This window comes from Triturus cristatus, chromosome 7 (assembly GCF_964204655.1).
Source record: "Triturus cristatus chromosome 7, aTriCri1.1, whole genome shotgun sequence".
In the NCBI taxonomy this organism is placed as follows: Eukaryota; Metazoa; Chordata; class Amphibia; order Caudata; family Salamandridae; genus Triturus; species Triturus cristatus.
Window position 1 is genome coordinate 239,699,845 of NC_140590.1, and position 20,824 is coordinate 239,720,668.

A 20,824-nucleotide genomic window follows, 5' to 3' on the forward strand; every position below is an offset into this window, starting at 1 on the left:
AAAATGTTACTAATTCTTTATGAGTGTTGTACTTACATGTAAGACACTCATTCTGCATCAAGAGCGTATAACTTGCCTGGGCACACTACAAGCAAGACCTTCAGGGTTGAAGTTCTTAAATTGTACCAACTTTATCACCAGTCATCCACGCTTTGGAAGGGTTACCAGATTCACCAAAGTTGTCAGTTATTTTGTTGTCTTTAAAAAACACTTATCTCATATTTATTTTTTTATTGTATATGTTAAATCAATATTACAATATGAAATTAATTTAGAATGGTACAACTGGGCATGATTACTGAAAGTAAACAATAATGGCTAATCATATCTGAACTTGTTATTTATGTGAAGTCTCGTTTTAAGCTGAACTGTATGCAGTCAAATACTACTTATTTCAATTAAATACAATCAAAAATACTAAAAATACTTATAGGCATAATTATAATAATTGCAAATAGTTTAAAAACAATTGATAATTGCAAATAGTTGAAAAACAATTGACTGTGAACTATACGTCTCTAGTAACATTACTATCCTATAAAGCAATATTTATCTTAGTTCCTAGAAAATGGTTTTAAAAAGTTCAATCTTAAATTTAAACCATTTTGGAAGGTCAAACAACGAGAGGATTATGTTTCATGTTGCTATATGGTTAATATGGAAACTTTACATTTATGACCAGGCAACGTGTAAGTAAAAAAAAAATTTAATTGGAAAATGTAGTTGACTTCATTAGTCAGCTGATTGCAATTTCACCAGCACTCCTACCACAGAGACCCATTATTTATGACATAATTTAGATGCTTCATGATCTATTCTCAAATTATATGAGAACCAAAGAATTTCACAAGTACTGCAGGAAAATGGCATGAAAACTTCAACTAAACACTTGTCTCCCTCATGACACTTAGTGCCGGTTATTGCTCTTCCTAAACTCAAAAGAAAGTAAGGTGGCTCAGAAAATTAAGCAATTGCTACTGATGTGTGTGTATGACTGACTGGTAATCAGATAGATGTCTTCTGGGCTTGATAATATGCCCTGGGGAATTCCCATAGAAGCGCATGGTCTGGTGTCAACATGGCCTTCTATGGGAATTCTCAAGGGCATATTATCAAGCCCATTATCGCCGGTTTAGCGGCAGTTTTCTGCCGCTAAACCGGCGATAATGTTAACGCCGTCCTTGATAATATGCCCCTTAGTACTACTGACTTTGGAAAAAAAACCAAAATGCCTTTTGAAAAGGGACCACCTTTTCCCCATTGGTTTCCTGTCCAAAGAAGTGAAATCTTTAATTTGTGAGTCTTCCATGAGGCCTGGTGAAAAAATTCCCTTTACTTCTTGCCTGTTAAGGTCAGTTGGTACCTTCAGGACCTTGAGGTCAGCCTTCAGATATATCCAGTGTTGTTGTACTGAGAGCACCTAAACCAGGGTTGTAAGACCTATCGGCTGACTGCTCTCTGTGGGCACAACCAAGGTCTATTCTTATGTTCTGGCTACTGTTTTACATAGCACAAACATGTTCTGACTTAAGAGAGTCCTAATAACAAATAATATCATACCTTTCTGTCAAGCACTAATTAATTGTGGTACTATGCACTATGTGGAAGCCAGTTGTATTTTACAAGTCTAAATGAACTCAGTTTTGACTTGAAATCCCTAGTCAATATGTCAAAACAAAGCTGCCATACAACACACAGAATAAAACATTTGTTCACATTACGTTGCATGCATCCCATGTAGCTATATGCCTCTTCGCCTTTGAGTGTGCATTTACATGTCCATTCTTCACTTTAAAAAAATAAGAATAGATTGTAGGCATGGTGGCTTCACGAACCGGATAAGAACTTTTCATAAGATGTGACAATTTATCCTGATGGCATGCCATGAATACTAATGAAACAGTCAGTGAAATATGAAGGCCGCACTGCTAAAACAAGTTTTACACACCAGGGATTAATTACATTTGTTCACTTTCATACTGCTCATAGTAAAGAGTGACACTTAAATATTCATGAAAAGGAGAGAAAAAATGTATGTGGGGAAAATTATCCCGCAAATTCATTTTGAATCTCGCTACGTCTTTCAAGAAAACATTTCTGAAGACTTTGTAAAACAAGACAAGAAAGAACATTCCAGGTTGGAAAAGACCAATGGCTTTATCCAACTTTTTATGTTAGCCTTCTCTCCACGCTGACAGGTTCAGTTGACTTATTCTGTCACATCTTATGAAGTCTTTGGGGTACTCGTTGGCCCTGAAAACATCCTTTGGCACGTGCGTGATCCCGGTGTTCGCGCAGATTATTTGAGGAAGAGAGACACGCCCCAGAGCAGTGCGTTGCCAGTCCTTGAAAACACCAGGATTCTGCCACCAAAATCTGGGGGACATTAATAATAAAATGCAAGTGTTAACCCTATTTCCAAAAGGTAAAAGAGTCACATCAATGCAATGACTGTCAAATGACCTTCAGAATACTTTCCAGAATTCTAGCATGAACAATCAAGATTGTATTTCACACACATCAACGCTCTTTTATTAGGATTCATTTGACAATAAAGCCTCTGAGGTGTAGACCCTTATTTTAGTTGAATGATGTTTCCACTCTGTCTGGTTTTAGAACAAAAGAAAATATTGTAATTCACAGAGATCAAAGCTTTTTCAATAGGATTCATTTTGACTGTACAGCCTCTAACGTGTGAACCCTTATTTTAAAACATAAAAATTGCTGCGAATGAGATACACACTTTCCCCCAAAATGTGCATGTGCATGTGTTTTTCCAATTTCCAAATAACAAACCAAACAGATAGATTTTCTGACTCTATAGTTGTATTATGTGTGGACATTTCCACCTGTGGTGTTGGATGTATATGCCTGTAGGATGTATGTGTCCAATGTGAGCATGCTTCTTGTGCGTCTACGATTTCTGCATGGATGCATTCCTCCTACATGTTTGCTACCTGTCTACCCATGAATATTGGTACGTGTTATCTAAGTGTGCAGTGTTGTCTTCATATTTGCATTCAGTACATGAGAGTTAGACCTATTGGCTTTCTCAGTGATTGTTTCTTCTGATTTGTTACTTCAACCACAAACACCCGGTGCTATGAGCTGTTGGGCCCGGAATAGGCATTACAATGCAGGCTCAATGTTTCCAGTGACTTTCACTCATGTAGATCATCAATATCGGTCTAATAGTCGGTCCTTTTCAACTCTAATTTATCACTTGCTCTGAACAGATGGTAAATGAGAAGTATAGGTACAACGTGGCTCCGCAGGGCGGTACAATGCCTCCAGATGGCGTCAGAGGGCTGGGCAGGCTTTTGAAATACTGGCTGTAGTCAGTGGCCTAAAGTAACTTGAGGGGGGCCACCTGCAAAGAACAAGGTGGGGGCCTTCCACAGTTCGGACCCAAGCAGGAACTCTCAGGCCAGGGGCCAGCTGCCCATGCACAGTGCTGTAAGGGTCCCCCTGGAGCTTGGCCCCCATCCCCATCCCTTCCGCACTGCAGGGTCTGCGGTGGCTAATGTTACGCCAGTGGCTGTTGCTTTGAATGCACACCCAGTGGTGTTGCATGTGATCGGGTGGGGTGTGCACTGTCATCAACCAGCAGTCCGTTGTCTTTGCAGGCTGCAGTTTTATCAGGTATGGATACACCTGGAATTGTGGCTGTGGGAACAAAGTAGAACTTGCTTTTTGTTGGAGCGGTCTACCCCCTAGGAATACTAATATGCAGACACATAATGAGGGATTATACTCTAGACCAGTAGTCTAAGGAGCTTATACCGATTCTGGCGGTCCATAGACCTCCAGACTCGTGGAGACAGTGGTCTTGCGGCTGCCTTATTATGACCAGGGCAGTCGTGCCACCCTGGGACCACTGCAAACACCAGGGATCAGAGATCCCTGGCGGTGGCGCAGCGGTCTTGAGGCCGCAATTTGCTTGGTGGGGCTGCTGCAGCTCCACCAAGCATATTACAAGTTTCCTCACCACCCCACTTTTCATAGGGTGCGACCGCCATGAAAAGTGTGGTGGCGAGGAAACTAAGGTGCCTCTGTGCCATGGGGTGCACGTACCCCCCTGTTTGCATTCACTCCCATGTTCCTGCATAGAACAAAATGCACAACATTGTGCATTTCAGTCCGTGCCGGAACATGCTTTGACGTTCCCATTGCGTTGTCTATTTTAAAGGCACTGTCATGGGAATGCCAAATAACTGTCCACCAGCGAATTAAAAAAGCCATAATCTGGTGGTTGGTCTGTTTTGGATTTGGCAGTATGGGAGCAGCATAGCAGCATGGCGGCCCTGCTTCCACACCGCCAAAGTCATAATATGGCACTTAGGGCAAGATGTATGACCGTTTTTTGCGGTTGCAAAGGGGATTTCGGCCTCTTTGCGACCGCAAAAGGGTCAGCATAATGTACGAACCCTATTTTGCGAGTCGCTAATCTATTAGCGACTCGCAAAATATGGTTAGCAACTTGCTATTAGGAAGGGGCGTGCCAAGGGCGTCCCTTCCTAATAGTGAGTCCATACCCACTGTATGATTGTTTTGCGACCGCAATTGCGGTCGCAAAACACTCATAGTTTACTACCCTTCTCAGAAGACCCCTTCCTTTTTGTGAATGGGTGCGCAAATATTTTTTAAGAGCAGGCAGTGATCCTAGGGACCATTGCCTGGCCTTATAGAATGAAACTGAAAAGTTTCATTTTTCTTTTTTGAATGCAGCCCATTTTGCTGTAAGGAAAACGAACTGCATTTTAATAAAACTGCTTTATTGACAAAGCAGTCCCAGAGATGGAGGTCTGCTGACCACAGCAGGCCATCATACCTGGCTAGCCATTCCCAATGAGGTCGCAAATTACGACACCCTCATTATCATTCATGAGGCATGCAATTTGCGACCCCATTGGGAATCGCAAACAGTGGCTGAGACACTGTTGTACATTGAATTTTGTGACTCGCAAATTGCGGATCGCAAAATTCAATGGTCGTACATCTGGCTCTAAGTGATGTAATGATAACAGTATTGCTGATAAATACTTGAGGAAGAAATAGTTACACAATGTGTGCCCTCTCTTCAAAGTGAATGTTAAAAAGTTAACTTTACCACTACTTTACTACTAACATTGGATTGATTTGACCATCCGGAGTCAACAAGGTGGTAGCCCTTCCAGTAGAGGTTTGCTACTGAGGGTGGAGAAGAGGCAGAATCAGAACTTGCATGGAAGCGGTACATTTGGCTTATATTAAAGATGACCCTCACATGTATATTCAGGAGCAGAGCAGGGAAGTGCATCACTCCAAGCAGACTTGGATTTTGCAAGTTGGAATGCTCTTAGAACATTGAATAAAGGCAATTTTTAAGGCTATTTCCAGTAACTGATCTCACCTTTATATCTAGTAAACCATGGCAATTGCATATTAATTAAATAGCATAATGGGTTTGAGATAGAGTCTGGGATATCACATTAGGGTTTCAGATTTATTATTACCTGTCTCCGTTACGGATTTTCCTAAACTGCGTTCCTAAAAGGCAGGATAAGAGGGGTCCAACTCTTCCGTTCTTGACAAAGGGCTCTGCCACTCCTCCAAGCCAAATGTCAATATTTTCAGGTGTCTTGTACACTTCAAGAAGCTTTCTGGCAAGCTCTGTGTTTTTCAGGACCAAGGCCAGCTCCAGCAGGTTTCTAGGGGCCGAGAGATTGCAGAACCTTCTCCAAGAGTTATAGCCTGAAACAAACAAGGAGAAGATATGGATGTCATGGTAGAAGCACAAGCATCTTAATAACCAGTTAAAGAATGTGGACATGCACATCCTCCTTCGAAACAAGATAGTTCCTGAACAGGAAGGTTGTCTCCTTGGTTTACTACCACCACGTGTTCTCTCTATTCTCTCCCATCTGATGGGATATTTTTCAAAAGATTATCTCATATTTTGCAAAGATCTGCAGAACGTGCCTCAATGCTAGTGTCAAACAAGCTATTTTGTTTCCTTTTTTATTGTAGACCTATGTCCCGACTTTGGTAGTGCAAGTAAACAGGAGTTTGCACAGGGATTGGGCATGGAGTAATTACGAATTTATGGATGTGATAATTCCTTTGCCTGTTCAATTTTCCCCTGAAAAATGTTGGCAGGTTAAACCTGACAAAATTGATTGTGGAATAAAGCCAGAGAAGAGGCCAAACATTTAGAATTTGGTGCGTTGTATACCACATCTGCATTTTATGCCTAATTTCCAGGGATATAACTGGGAATGAAGAGCATTTACCACACTGAGTAAATATGTCAACAAAAGGCTTAGGAATTTACCGGATGCAGTAAAAACGACCCTGTACTACATAACTAGTAATCACGGTGTTAGAAGTAATAATATAATTATTTTTCTTTTTGCTTCAATTTTGGACTGTCTTACTTGGACTCAGAAGGCAAATATTATTTCTCAGTTTGCTGGCTTATTTGCGGGCTGCTTATTGGTGCTTTATGGCTTAGCAAAAGATCCTAAAAGGTGAAAACATTGAGGCCCAGAATTACTAAGCATTTGCACTGGTGTAAAGTAAGCATGATATCTAACCCCCAGTTTAAACAGTATTTGGGGCTGCAAAGATGCCCTTTTCTTACTACAAACTGTACTTTTCTTTGCTTTGTGCTTTGTTTCAAGAGGATGTTACCGGAACGGGTGAGTGCAAGCACCTGTAGGTTTTAAAGCAAAGCCTGGATGACTAAATTAGACAGACTGGGAGTTGAAGCAGACAAAGGTAGAACAAATGTGTTTGTTTATTAAAAAACAATGGGCCCGATTCACAGGACTAAAAGACAAAATCCTAAACTTACTACCATTTTGGTATTCACAGAAGGCACTTACTCATTTCGGTATTCACAGCAGTCCTAACTTTAGGACTCCTAAATGCCTTCTGTGAATACCGAAAGTCTTAAAATTAGGATTTTTCTCAGTTTAGGAGTCCTAAAGTTAGGACTCCTAACTTTACTACTACTAAACTGAGAAAAATCCTAATTTTAAGGCTTTCGGTATTCACAGAAGGCATTTAGGAGTCCTAAAGTTAGGAGTCCTAACTTTACTACTACTATATTGAGAAAAATCCTTATTTTAAGACTTTCGGTATTCACAGAAGGCATTTAGGAGTCCTAAAGTTAGGAGTCCTAACTATACTACTACTAAACTGAGAAAAATCCTAATTTTAAGACTTTCGGTATTCATAGGAGGCATTTAGGAGTCCTAAAGTTAGGACTCCTAACTTCTGTGAATACCGAAATGAGTAAGTGCCTTCTGTGAATACCAAAATGAGTAAGTGCCTTCTGTGAATACCAAAATGGTAGTAAGTTTAGGATTTTGTCTTAAGTTAGTTCAGTGAATCGGGCCCATTGTATTGCAACAAAGCACTACATGTGTGCTGCAGTGCAGAACACACAACCAATGCAAGGGTTCCTTTTGGGGCTGTACCTAGTAGACCTGTCAGACCTCACCTCTCAGTGTATAAGGGAAAATGAAGGCCTGATGTGGATTCTCCAAGCAATCATTTTGTAGGTCAAAGCCTACTAGACAGCGCAGTTGTCTGGTTTGCTAACATCGTCTTTTGGGCATTCTGAAAGCTTCCCTGGGAATGCATTCTTCCCATTGCTGACCATTGGATTTGTGGTTTGTAACTCACATTTGCTTGTATTTTATTTGCTGACTTTATTTGATTTAGGCTGTCCAGCTGGAATTTGTCCCTCCGGTGGTTCAAACTCTGTTTACTCTATTCTTTCATTAACTCAATTTCTTTAAACAAGCGGTTAAATCAATTATTTATCTTGTCACATTTGCTGTGCACTCAAAGACACAGGTCAAATGTCATGCTCCATCTTCAGAGAGAGCTTGGTGTTGACTTTTCTTTCTCTGACTTCAAAGTGAGAGAATTTATGTGACAATCTTGCTCTGAAAGAAAATGCTTTTTTCTAGCACACAACAAAATGGAAATGTCTGTAAATGCACAGTGCTGATATTTCAGGATATATCAGAATTTAGGAAGTAGAAATGAAGCACATTTTTTGTAATTCTGAAGTGGTCTATCCCACTCCTTTCCAATCTACCCCACTCCACTCAAATCAACCCCAGTCTACCCAACTCCACTCCAATCTACCCCACTCTACTCCAATCTACCCCCTCGACTCAATCTACCCAACTCCACTCCAATCTATCCTCCTACAGTATACCCCATTCCAATCTATCCCACTCCACTTTGATCTACCCAAATCCACTGCACTCCAATCTACCCCAATCCAACACACATGCACCCCAATCTACCCTACTCCACTTCAATCTATCCCACTTCACCCAAATACACCCCAATCTACCACAATATACAATTAAACCAGTCCACTCCAATTTACCCCAGTCCACTTCAATCTTCCCATGACCACTACACCTATGTCTACCCCAATCTACCCCACTCCACTCCAATCTACCCCAGTCTACTCCAATTTCCCCACTCCACTCCAATCTACCCCATTCCGCTCCAGTCTCCACCCCACTCCAATCGATCCCACTCCACTCTACTACAATCTACCCCTCCTCCACTCCACCACTCAAGTACACTCTAATCTATCCCACTCCAACCTACCAAATCGATCCCACTATAATTGACCCCACTCTACCCCACCCCAGTCTACCACACTGTTACTCCAATCTATCCCACCCCACTCCAATCTACCCGACTCCAAGCTACTACAATCTGCCCCACTCAACTCCAATCTATCCCAATCTACCCCACTTCACTTCTTCTCAGTCTACCCCTCGCCACTCCAATCTACCCCAATCTACCCCACTCCAATCTATTCCACTCCAATTCAATCTACCCCACCCCACTCAATCTACCACACTCCACTCCAATCTACCCCAATCTGCCGGACTCCACTTCAGTCTACACCCCTCCACTGTAATCTATCCCACTACGAAGAAGTTTCTTCTTTTCCCCCAAAACACAGATGCTCAAATATTGATGACAAAAAATCATACGAAAGTGACATTCATGTTTTCTATTACAATATGTTTACACAGCACCACTAAAAATAGCTTTATAGAAAACTGTGACGAAGAGAAACCATATGTTTTAACTAGACCATTGATCATTTTGATTGGTATGGTATGCTATTGACTGTTTGTGTGTGATGTTTCTATACATAACAATTGGGATTGTGGTTTAATACGTTGTATTGTATTGTTTTCTTATTGGAAAGCTGAATATCTTATTACCGCGAAGCCCGTGATCTCTCCCGCGCTGCATGTTGAAAGAAGCCAAGTCAAATCCTAGTTTTGGAGGTCTCTCAAAGAGCCTTTCCCGCACCTCGTCACTGAGGATCTTGTCCTGCATATTCAGCTTTGCCTCATTTGCCAACAGGCCTCGGAGCAGAGGGTCAATACCTCCTGCAAAGACAACAGCCAATGAGTAGAGGGTTAATGTCTCTTGCATAGACAACAGACAACAAGCAGGGGGTTAATACCTCCTGCAAAGACAACAGACAATGAGCAGAGGGTTGATACCTCTTGCAAAGACAACAGACAATGAGCAGAGGGCCAGTACCTCATGAACAGACAACAGACAATGAACAAAACATCCGACTAAGCATCATTGAACTAAGGAACTAGGCCATTGCTTTCACTTTGCAAGATTGAATTTCTATGATAAAATACAAATTCTGTATTTCTTAATGAGTATTTTGTGGAAGTGGGCAGCAACTGGAAAGACTGGACTGTGGTTGATTGAGATTCTCTGTACTGTGAGCAAAGAATATTTACTCAAGCTCCTTTGGTGGGCCTATGTGTGCATATATCTATGTTTTAGAATTTTGTGATCGTAGATTGTGTACACAATTCTTCTGTATTTTATTAAGTATAAATGTTTGGTTAACCTGTCTCTCCTGTACAATTTAAAACATATTTTACCCACTATTTAATATGGAGAAAATAATTATCAAGATTCAAACAAGCAAAAATACAACATAAGTAATAAACATTTAAATGTACATAAATTGAAATGTACTTACTATTAATAATTGAATACCATGTCAATAAAGAAACAACTAAAAATGGCAATATGGCAAATACTTTCTCCCTTCTTTTTTTTCTCATTTATGTCCTACTATTAAATTTATCTAGGATAAGAGTGTAAAATATAGGCATAGCAGGGCAGGTCCATGACAAATATTTAGGATAAACACGAGGGTCCTCATTACAATGTCGGTGGGAAACATTTCGGACCCTCTGGTTATGATGCAATGTAGTCAGTGGGTCAGTCGGAATCGGTTCTGACCAGCATTCGGAGAGTCCGAATCGGTCAGAGCCAGATTGCACAGGTCTACGGACCACATTTCCGACCGACCAATTACGATGTCATATTCCGACAGTCTTTCCGATTCGGTCAGTCTGATATGGATCGGCTGTCGGAAACTGACTTTGGGGGCCGGTAGCAGGCCCCCCTTCACTCGGAGGCCTCTGGTAAGGGCCTGGGGGTACCCATGGGTCCCCTCTTTGCTACCATGCAAAGTATGGCAGACACCATGGGGTGCCTGCCCCAGGGTGCAAGGTTTTCCGCACCCACCCCTTTTTTTTCAATGGGAGCCTGTGTAGTCGGTCAGAACATGGGCTCCCTTTGAAGTCAATGGGAGTCCGACCAAACAGTGTTCGGAAACATCGTAATCGGTCGGCCAGACTCTACAAACTCGAGTCGGTGTGAAACCATTCCGACAAAGAGCCGGTCAGAATGCTTTCCGACTGACATAGTAATGAGGCCCTGAATATATAAATGAGTTTTACTTGGAGTCATTGAATATAATTTTATGAGGCGGAGGTCTCAAAATATGATGCATATCTGTCCCGTTTGAACCCACGTTTGATAATCTTGGTCTGGTATCATCATGACAAATCCACTGATTCAAAACAATCAACACAATATCTGCTACTTTATTGTCATGCCAAGTCAGCCAAGTGTTGCTAAAATAATAACATAAAATCCATAAAATATTATAGTCCATTCAGTACAGATCCTTTCATTTTCCAGGATGTTTGAAAGTCAAGTTTTATGTACTGTACACACATATTAATCGTCCTTAAAAGGGTATCCCACAGATAAAAAGAATGAAGCACTAACATGTAGGTGCCATGCACAGTGCAGAGACAAAACAGCTACGGGGTCTGAAGCCTCTGATACAACCTTGACCAAGTGGCTATACCTCTGCTAAGCTTTGACCTGGAAAAACAACCTACAGGCTACAATATGACAAATGGCGATGTGTGGGGATCACACTTTGAGTCTCTAAGATTATGAAGGGAATCTGTCTCTTTTACTTAACTGAGAAGTCTCATTGGCAAGGACCTGGCTGGTCTGTGCTTTCTAAAATAATCCAGGTGATTGAGCTTCCGGTGTGTCAAATTATCTTAGTCAACTGTGAATGAGAGAGAAAGGTTTTTAAGAGCAGAGTGCTTTTGTATTCCTCTGTCGTTTATGGGCCTGGACTTGTGTTAACCTTGCAGCCCACTCCAGGCTTCATGGGAGTTGGAAGGGACGGTGACATTTAGAGACAGGAGAGGACCAATGAGAGGCCTCTGTGTGCCAGAGTGGGTGGTGTGAGGTCGGCTAAGGTGACACTGTATATAGATTAATATGAGGAGTGGCCTACGCAGAGACAGCGGGGGCAGGTGAGGGACTCTCTTGGCCACAGAGGTGGCAAACATTAGTTTGAATATTTGTGTGAACACTTGTAACATCCCACGTACCTCATTTCTGACAGCAGCAGCCGTTGCAGCAGGCCTCCCTTCCAGCTCTGCTTAGCCTTAAAGTTCAGTAAACAAGGAGCTTTTATGAGTTTCTCTATTAACTGATTCGGTCTTTTTTGGTAACTCAAAGCCTAGCAGTGTTAAAGGGCGAAACGAAAAGTCCCAAAATGCAACACTTTGTTGGTTAAAAAAAAAAAAAGCAGTCCTGGCTGCAGGTGATGTCGGATGGTCCAATTAGATTAGGGAGGGAGTGAGCATGGTTGCCTATGTTCCCAATTAAGTTGAAAGACCAATTATGTTTTAGCCAAGTAAAGGCTTTATTTTAGCCGTCTTCCACTTAAACTTCCACGGTTTCAATGCTAACAGGAAAACTACATTTAACCCTCTTGTTCCCAACTCTCCCTCTAATACATCTCCTATTGTTGGTGTATGTGGGGGTTAGACACACTTCAGGGGTGTCACGGATCTGTTAGACCACTGTATTGCAGAAATGGGCGAATTTGTAAAATATATATTTCGCTACAGAAACGTAACTATTTTATTTTACATGCAATAAAGTGTTACTCAATGTATCACACACAAGACTCTGAAATATCACACAGAAGCCAAATAAAGGCATGAAAACGTTACAAAAAAACAATCTGAAAACTCGTAAGCTATGCTGCTGCTCCTTAACGGTGTGGACAGAAATTCCTGTGTCTTGAGCTCTGAAGAGCAAATGAGCTGGCTCATTCACTGTCAGGGATGTTAACTAATCAGTTGGCAAGAGCACTGGATGGTACCCTCAGGGAGTGTTCCATTCAAGCAGGCAAAAGCCATACCACCAGTGGGTGGAGATGGCTGCCATGCTTGGAGGTGCAGAATATTATTAACACCTGCAAAAACAACAGGTCTCGCCTATAACAATTGTTTGCTTTTCTACTGCTTATTGTTTTCTTAGGCAAATGCTGTGCAGGCAGGGTGCGCCATCTTTTATGGATTTTATTTTGTCTGATGAAAGCTATTCATAATGGTTGCCTCACATTCTCCCACAAGTGTGCTGGCCATCTTTGAATGGTTAATTCATTAAAAAATTATCTCCACGCATGTGGGCACATGTGCACGCATTGGCGGCCATTTTAAATAGTTAAACAAGAATTTAAGATGTTTTCACATATATGCAATGGTGGGAGGTAGTGGTACTCAGTGAGCAGAGAAGCCTGGGCAGGCACTTGGACGTTGAGAGGATAGTTTTTAATCTTAAAGACAGCAGGATGCCAAGGTGAGAGAAGGATAGCATGGACAAGGAGAAGGAAAGAAAACAGATCCCTATATGGACTGCAACGCTAGCTCTGATGTCAGCTGTGGAAGGAATCATGCCATCCAATCAAAACATAGTGAGAGCAAAATGATATTTGGGTGTGATTAACAGAAGTATAAGGAGGACAACAATTGTATCAGGAATAGGGAGGTGACATGGACAAGATTGCAATCCATTCATGAGAAAAGGGCACGCCTAAAGCCCCCTCCAAGTATTGTTCTGTTCACGATAGCTCTCAGACAATGCAATCCCCTTATCTGCTAGATGAGAAACATGACACAGTGAAGGGAGTGCAACTAACTAAGTCTGACACCTAGCTAGCAGGAAATGGACAGGCAGTGCTGAGGCAAAGTTCAGGGTTAGTCTTTCTGACCATAGACTGGAAAAAGATGTGTACACACAATATTGCAAGAGATTTCCCGTGAATAAGAGAATTTGCAGGTTGTGACTTAAATGGATACAAGACAGAAATGCATCTCGAAGGAGATGCCCAAGATGCCAGACATGACCATAAATAAACGCCTACAACATCCAGCTGTGTGTGTTTCTAAGCTATGGCCAACAGATCTGAAACCGCAGGGATCACTATAGTCTTGATGACTTCACGAAGATCAATACCTACCTTATGCACAGGGCGGACAGAATGATGAACTAGTTAGGAGCCAGATAGTTCCTCAGCACATTTGTTTTAACCAGTGGGTAGTAGCAGATTGTTATTCTCCTTTCTTCCAGAACCCCCTTTATTGTTGAGTAAAGTAATGCCATAACACTATCTGGACTGAATAAAATTGGTATTGTTTACTACCTGCTGAGATGCCAGAGAAAAGAACTGTTCACTCTACTGCCTCATTGATTCTGGCCAAATGACACCTCTGAACTTTCATCTTTTCTGCATAGAGCACACTATTTAACCCAACCTCACTCGTGACTGAGAGACTTCAAAGGGTACGTTATCTGCTACAGCAGGACTTTATCATAAACGAGCGCCTAATAACTACACCAATGTTTCTAAGATAAATATACATTATAATTGTTCCCTGGGCATCACCAAAGCAAACAATAACAGTGCCATTTGAGAGAGAAAAATAGATTAAACCACACGGTTTGAGAGCTACACGTTGTGTTTTACCTTCTGTTATGACTCTCCAGGTGGCAAAGAACGTTTTATGAAGAGGAACCTTATAATTGTCACCGAGGGGTTTATAATTATTGTCCAAGCGGTAGACGGAGGGTGGAATTGAAGTATGACCAAACCGAAAGGCAATGGAGAAAATGTTTGCAACTCGCGGGTCCTCATCCTCATCATATCCAGAATACTCAGGAATTTCCCTCTGATACCTGTCGCCAAGCACATGAGGAAGGTAGTCTCGGAATGTGATTATCTGGAATAAACAAGCAGAATTGTTGACAGGCAGATTTTACTTCATCTTCAGATATATTTCCTACCTGCATCCCACCCACTCTCTTCTACTGTCCAGCGGGTGCAGGGAAATTCCATCTTGTCTTCAGCACATTTGGAAAAAATGTATGTGTCCATGTTGCATGTTGGAGCCTTTCCTGTCACAGGTACAAGTCCTACCTACTTAAGTGAGGTACCATTGTTATTGAGAGACTTAGAGGGATGGTAGGAAATGAGTTACCCCTGTGGATTCCAGAAGTTTCCATCACAGAAATGTGAAGGTAAAATGTGCTTTATAGTCAAGATTTAATGTTTGCAAGGGATTCTCGGTAGGAAAACCTGGTGGAAGTAACACAAGCTACTGCATCCTGGATTCCCCTAGGTGTCTGTTTTTCAAAAATGTGCAGGTTTGCTAGATTACCCTTGTTGCTGGCTGAGCTAGGGTACAGAATCCACAGCTAGACTCATTGCACAAAAATGGTCAGTTTTTAGTGAAAAATATGATGTGTCCATGTTGCGTTTTGGGTCCTTTCCTGTTGCGAGCACTACCCCTACCTACACAAGTGAGGTACGATTTTGAGGGAATGGGAGGTGATAAGACATTTTGTGCTCCCTGCAGATTCCAGAACTTTGCATCACAGAAATGTGAGGAACATTTGTTTTTATTGTCAAAGTTTGAGGTTTGCAAGGGCTTCTGTGTAGGAAAACCTTGTGGGAGTCACACAAGTCACTCCACCCTGGATTTCTCTTGGTGTTTAGTTTTCAAAAATGTGCAGGTTTGCTGGGTTACCATAGGTGCTGGCTGCGCTAGGGCCCAGAAACCACAGCTGGGCACATGGGTGTTGTCTTACATTATAAGCCTCCCAGGCTTTTGTTCAGCAGCACAATATCTTAGTGTGCACTTGCATGGTGTTTGGACAAAATATCAAGGAAAAAATACCAATTGGACAAAATACCGTGTCAAGAATATCAAGGACAAAAATATTGTGAAGGTAAGTTTCTATGGGAATACAAAGTTGTACGATACTTAACTCCACATCTGCGTACCATGATGATATATATATAAACAACATTTACTGCCTTACCTGTTTGGGTCCGTCTCTGAAAGGAAGTACGAGGAGTCTGGAAGAAGGTTTACACGGAACGTGGTTGCTTTCCGGTGATGGGACCCCCACCCCATAAGCAGGCAACCGCATGCAACCACGCATCAAGTTGGATTCCGAAGAGGAGTATTTGGCGGTTTGCCCCCTACAAAAGCTGGATATTTCGGAGCCAGTCGGCGATCGACAACAGCAGGGTTGGAGGACCCATTGAAGACGTTACCCGGCGGTGAGTAATACGGCTTGCTGTGTAGGAGGGGAGGCAACAGTGTAAGGGCAGGAGTAGGAGATCGGCGGACGCCGGTTTTCCGCGGAAAAGACTTTACTCGCTCTGAGAGAATGTCTGCTGACATATTAAGAGAACGAGAAGCGGCAGCGGATGAATTGTTTAGCAACCCGCCTAAATTTATTCCGAGTGTAGAAGGCTCACAAGGAAGTCAAGGCATCGTGAATCAGGATGTCAAACAGCTATTAAAGATTTTAGAAAAGAAGTCCAAAAAGGAAATCACCAAATGGTGGGAACATCGATCGCTCACCAAATATGAAGAAGTGGGGAGAGTGACTCGGGGTCTCAGGATCATGTTGGCTCCTAGTTTTGAGGAGCCTAACCCCGAAATGCTTAAAGAATGGGGAGAAAACAATCTGACAGCCTCCATGAACCTGGTAAAGATTTTAATTAAATATGCAGCGATAGATCGTCAAAAACTACTAATTGAAATGGAAAAAATAAATGAAGAGCTGGATAGATCAGAGTTGAAAGAGTTTATAGCAAAATCCCGCAAAGAAATGATTGAAAGATTATGTAAACATGAAGATAGAATAAAAATACGTAAAGCACATAAGTTTGCCAGAGCTCAGGATGACTATGAACAGGGGCAAATATATACCTTTTCGCAAAAGTTTGACCACGCAAAGAAATTGAAATATGATGACAAGCGAACAAATAGAAACCCTGTTGTACCTCCACAACAAAGCCATGTAGAGGAAGTATCCGATGGAGACACAGAGTCATTCATAAGTACATCAGGCTCTGAATACAGCAACTTAGGAGGTCAAAACAGTAAAACCGTATTAAGTCTGGGTGAAGAGATCGATTTTTTAGCGGAGGAGCGACGCCAGACTCTCCGTCCGAGAAATCGGAACATACAACAAAAAAAAAGAGAAACGCAAGGAGAAGAGCTAGGCGCAAAAAGCAAAAGTAAACAGCCAAAGAAAAAACAACAATGGTTCAAGAAACAGCGTTAAATGATCAAACCATCATAAATCTATCGGAGGTCACACTCACAGAAGCAGAGAAGCAGCTCTTAGCATTAGGACTTAATTACTGTGCTGAAAGTACATTTAATTACGCTAGCACGCGAATTGATATATTTTGTTTCATAAGAAAATTAAAGTTAAAAAAATTCTTTACTATTAAAGCAGGAGTTCAAGCTACAATAACAACTCCCGAATCCAGCAATGATAATGTGCAAACATTATTAGCATCAGATGCCTCGACCCTTCTCACCCTTCATGAACTAAATACACCTGGAGATGACACTCAGCAACCAAATGAGACAACTGATTTAAGTACTCAATCAAGACTACAGGCAATTGATATTGCACAAAAGGGTGCAGGTGAAAGCCCATTCAAATCAAAAAGCACCTTTATTCCTATGATGCCGAAAGACGCAATAGACATTTTCCATGAATATGTGACAGAAGATCTGAAATGATTATGTCATGCCACAAAAAAGAAAAATTATTTCAAGAAAAACTACAGGGACATGCAATATGTTAAACTAATGAAAAAACTAGGGGGCAATCAAGAAATAATCATCAACAAGTCAGACAAAGGGGGAAACATTGTCTTATGGCCTAAAAAAGAATACATTACGGAAGCCATGAGACAATTAAATGATGAAAAATGTTATATGAGGACTAACATGAAAGAATACAAGGCGAAAGAGGACCTCAAAAAACGACTATCACAATACAAACGAGAGGGATTGGTTTCATCCACCAAATTCAATTTTTTGCACGTTGAATGCCCGGTTATTCCCATCATGTATTTAATCCCCAAAGTGCACAAAATGGTCTCGCCAACACTAGGTAGACCCATCATTTCTGCCATTAACAGTGTCAGTGAACACATCTCGCAATATGTAGACTACTATTTGCAGGATTTTGTGAAGAAATTACCGAGTTACGTTAAAGATACAGGAGATTTCTTGAACAAAATAAATGACACCAAGTGGGAAGAAGGTCTCATTTTAATCACTTTAGACATTGAGTCGCTTTATACAAGCATCAATCATGAAACCGGACTCAATGCTGTCAAATTCTTTTTAGACAAGAGACCTGTCGAATATTATGGGCACAACAAAATGTTATTGGACTTGATTACATGGTGTTTAAATAACAACTACTTTTTGTTTGGAAAAGAAACCCTTAAACAGGTTAGAGGTGTAGCGATGGGATCCTGTTTCTCCCCCAGCTATGCTTGTTTACATGTTGGCTGGTGGGAGGAACAGGTCCTGAAAAGGGTTCACAATGTGCATCATGTGCGGCAGTGGCTGCGTTATATAGACGATGTCTTTATTGTTTGGGATGGAGATGAGGAAGAAGCTCAAGAGTTTATTACAACTTTGAATACCAACTCTAGCAATCTCGTTTTTACCTCCAAAATAAGTATCCAAGGATAGAGTTTTTAGATGTACAACTCATGATTATTAGCAACAAATTAGAGACATCGCTATTCAGAAAACCACAGCAGGAAATAGCACATTACATGCAAGCAGTGGGCACCAAAAACACCTCATAGAGAGCATACCCTACGGCGAGCTACATAGACATAAACGCATTTGTAGCACAACCCATGAATTTGAAGGTTGAACACACGATGCACTTAACAGAATGCGCATCAGAGGCTACAGCGAAAGAGTACTCAGCAATGCGTTAAGGAAAGCACAAGAAAGGCCAAGGGAGATGTTACTTTTACCTAAAGAGACACTAGGGGATACAATTAAAGAGGAGGACAATCCTCGCCTAATTACGACTTATAACAAACAAGAAAGAAAGATTAAGTCGATTATTAGGAAGAAATGGCTTATTGTCCTTACTGACGGAATATTAGGAAACAGACTCCCTGAATTACCTGTAATAACTTACAGAAAATCGAAATCTATGAGGAGCCAATTGGTTAAAATGAGCCCAGAATTAGGCTCATCAGGCACATGGCTTAAACCAAGGCAGGGTTTTTCTAAACTTTCCTCATGCCGTGCCTGTAAATTTGGCATTAATACTACGCATTATGCAGTCCCATTTTCAGACACTAAGGTGGCTATCAAAGGTAGCTTCGGATGTAGAACAGAGTATGCTGTTTATGTGCTGGCATGCACCTGTGGCTTACGTTATGTGGGAAGTACTAAGCTACAGGTGCATGTCAGGATTTTACAGCACCTCAGGGCGATTGTTAATAATGATAGTACAGATCCGGTCGCCAGACATTTCAAAGCCACACACAATAATGATCTAAGCTGCCTCACATATTACGTGATAAATGCTATTGCACCATTAAGGAGAGGGGGCAATAGGGAAAAACTACTAAGGAAATTGGAGACACGCATTATTTTAGATCTAGACAGTAAGGTACCCCATGGTTTGAATACCACAGAGGACATGCATAATGTTTTATGAATAGCAATCAACATCTTGCCATTTCGTGATTGTATGTCAACAATATTTCCAATGATTGTTTTGCATGTACATTTGGTCGTAACAGAATAAGGGATCAGTTTTCATCTATTACACGTGTATTAATTAGGGAATCGTTTTTTGTACTATTTTTTTATGTAAATCTATTAGATAAATACAGAAGCACTTTTTATGGGTGTTTTTAGTATTACTTTTTTTGTCGCTGTTCTTATCAATATTAAGATGTCAATTAGATTAGGTTTTTTAAGTCCATGGGTTTTATATTACACACAGTATGTTTTTGGAGAATTGTTTAGCAGCACTAAGCACTTTTTAGATATCACATGTTTCAATAGGAGAATAGGATGATAGGAACAGTAGCATCCGCATTACAACCTCAAGTATAAGTTATTGTATTACAGAAACACATGAGATGTTGCAACTCAGCCTAATTTAGGTGGATATTTAGAGACATATTGATAACTGTAAGGTGCATTCAAGCAGATAATTATCTATGCTAAACGTAGGGAGGAAGTGCATTGCATATGATGACATTTTAGGTCATGATATCAAAGAAATAGAGAATTATTATCACCAGGAATAGGTGAAATAGATCAATTATCTTTTTTGCTGCTATATTTATATGTTCCATCTTGCATATTTGCACAAATGCGAATTTTTGCACAAATATCATAATGTTATATTTATTGAATATATATTTATTATTGTATATTTGTTATCACATAGGCTTTAGTCACTTTTTACCCACAGGTATGCGTTGGCATTTTTAGTTATTTTCAATTGTCTCTATTTTCAGCATTATGCTGATCAAAATATGCAATTTGTATGCATTTATATGTGTTTTCTGAGATGCGAATTATTTTCACAATGCACAAACAAATATGCTGGTTGTCTTTAACAATAATTCTTCTATGTCTATGAAAATGTGATTCACCAGTGGGTGGACAACTAGCATTTAAAAATAATGGCGGACGTTTGCTTTCTCGTGTGATCAAGGGCACAGGGTGCTCGAAACGCGTCGCAGAGGGAGACAATAAACAACATTTACTGCCTTACCTGTTTGGGTCCGTCTCTCTCTCTGTTCGTCGAAAGGAAGTACGAGGAGTCTGGAAGAATATATATATATAAATATATATAGCCCACAAATCCTGGAAGTGCGGAGCTTCAAGCACGGCGGTCCTGGATGGGCTCCGGTAGCCCCATAAATCCAAAACGCTACTTTTCGAGGGTCCCGAAAAGAAATCCAGGACTCCCAGGAATGCTGTATTCAAGATTTTAATCCAGGCAAAGTCGTAGCCTTAACCAACGCGTTTCGCAATAAAGCTTGTTCACGGTATGGCTTGCAATACAAACACATCCTCCTTACATATGCGCATTCAACAAAAATAGAAATGGGACTAAGGAAAGAATATGCTTTCAAAGTCTGAGCGCCATTTTACAGTGGTGTAAAACAAAGTTAGTTGCAACCCAAACATGAAATTTAAATGTGCATTTCATGTCAATATCTAGCGTATCCTTGATTATGAACAATATTTAAATAGACAAAGATCAATCC

The 20,824-nt window shown here is 40.9% G+C and overlaps 1 protein-coding gene across 1 annotated transcript in view; it reads right to left on the minus strand.

Annotated features, from left to right (window-relative positions):
- Window positions 1-293: 293 nt before the first annotated feature.
- LOC146809306 (myeloperoxidase-like) overlaps window positions 294-20,824 on the minus strand; it is a 184,145-nt gene continuing 163,614 nt past the window's right edge. The window contains exons 9-12 of the mRNA XM_085614336.1: window positions 14,204-14,456; window positions 9,255-9,425; window positions 5,496-5,733; window positions 294-2,376 (exon numbers count right to left, since the gene is read on the minus strand). Coding sequence (XP_085470462.1) covers window positions 2,175-2,376; window positions 5,496-5,733; window positions 9,255-9,425; window positions 14,204-14,456 — 864 coding nt within the window. The 3' untranslated portion in view covers window positions 294-2,174. The remainder of the gene's footprint in view (window positions 2,377-5,495; window positions 5,734-9,254; window positions 9,426-14,203; window positions 14,457-20,824) is intronic.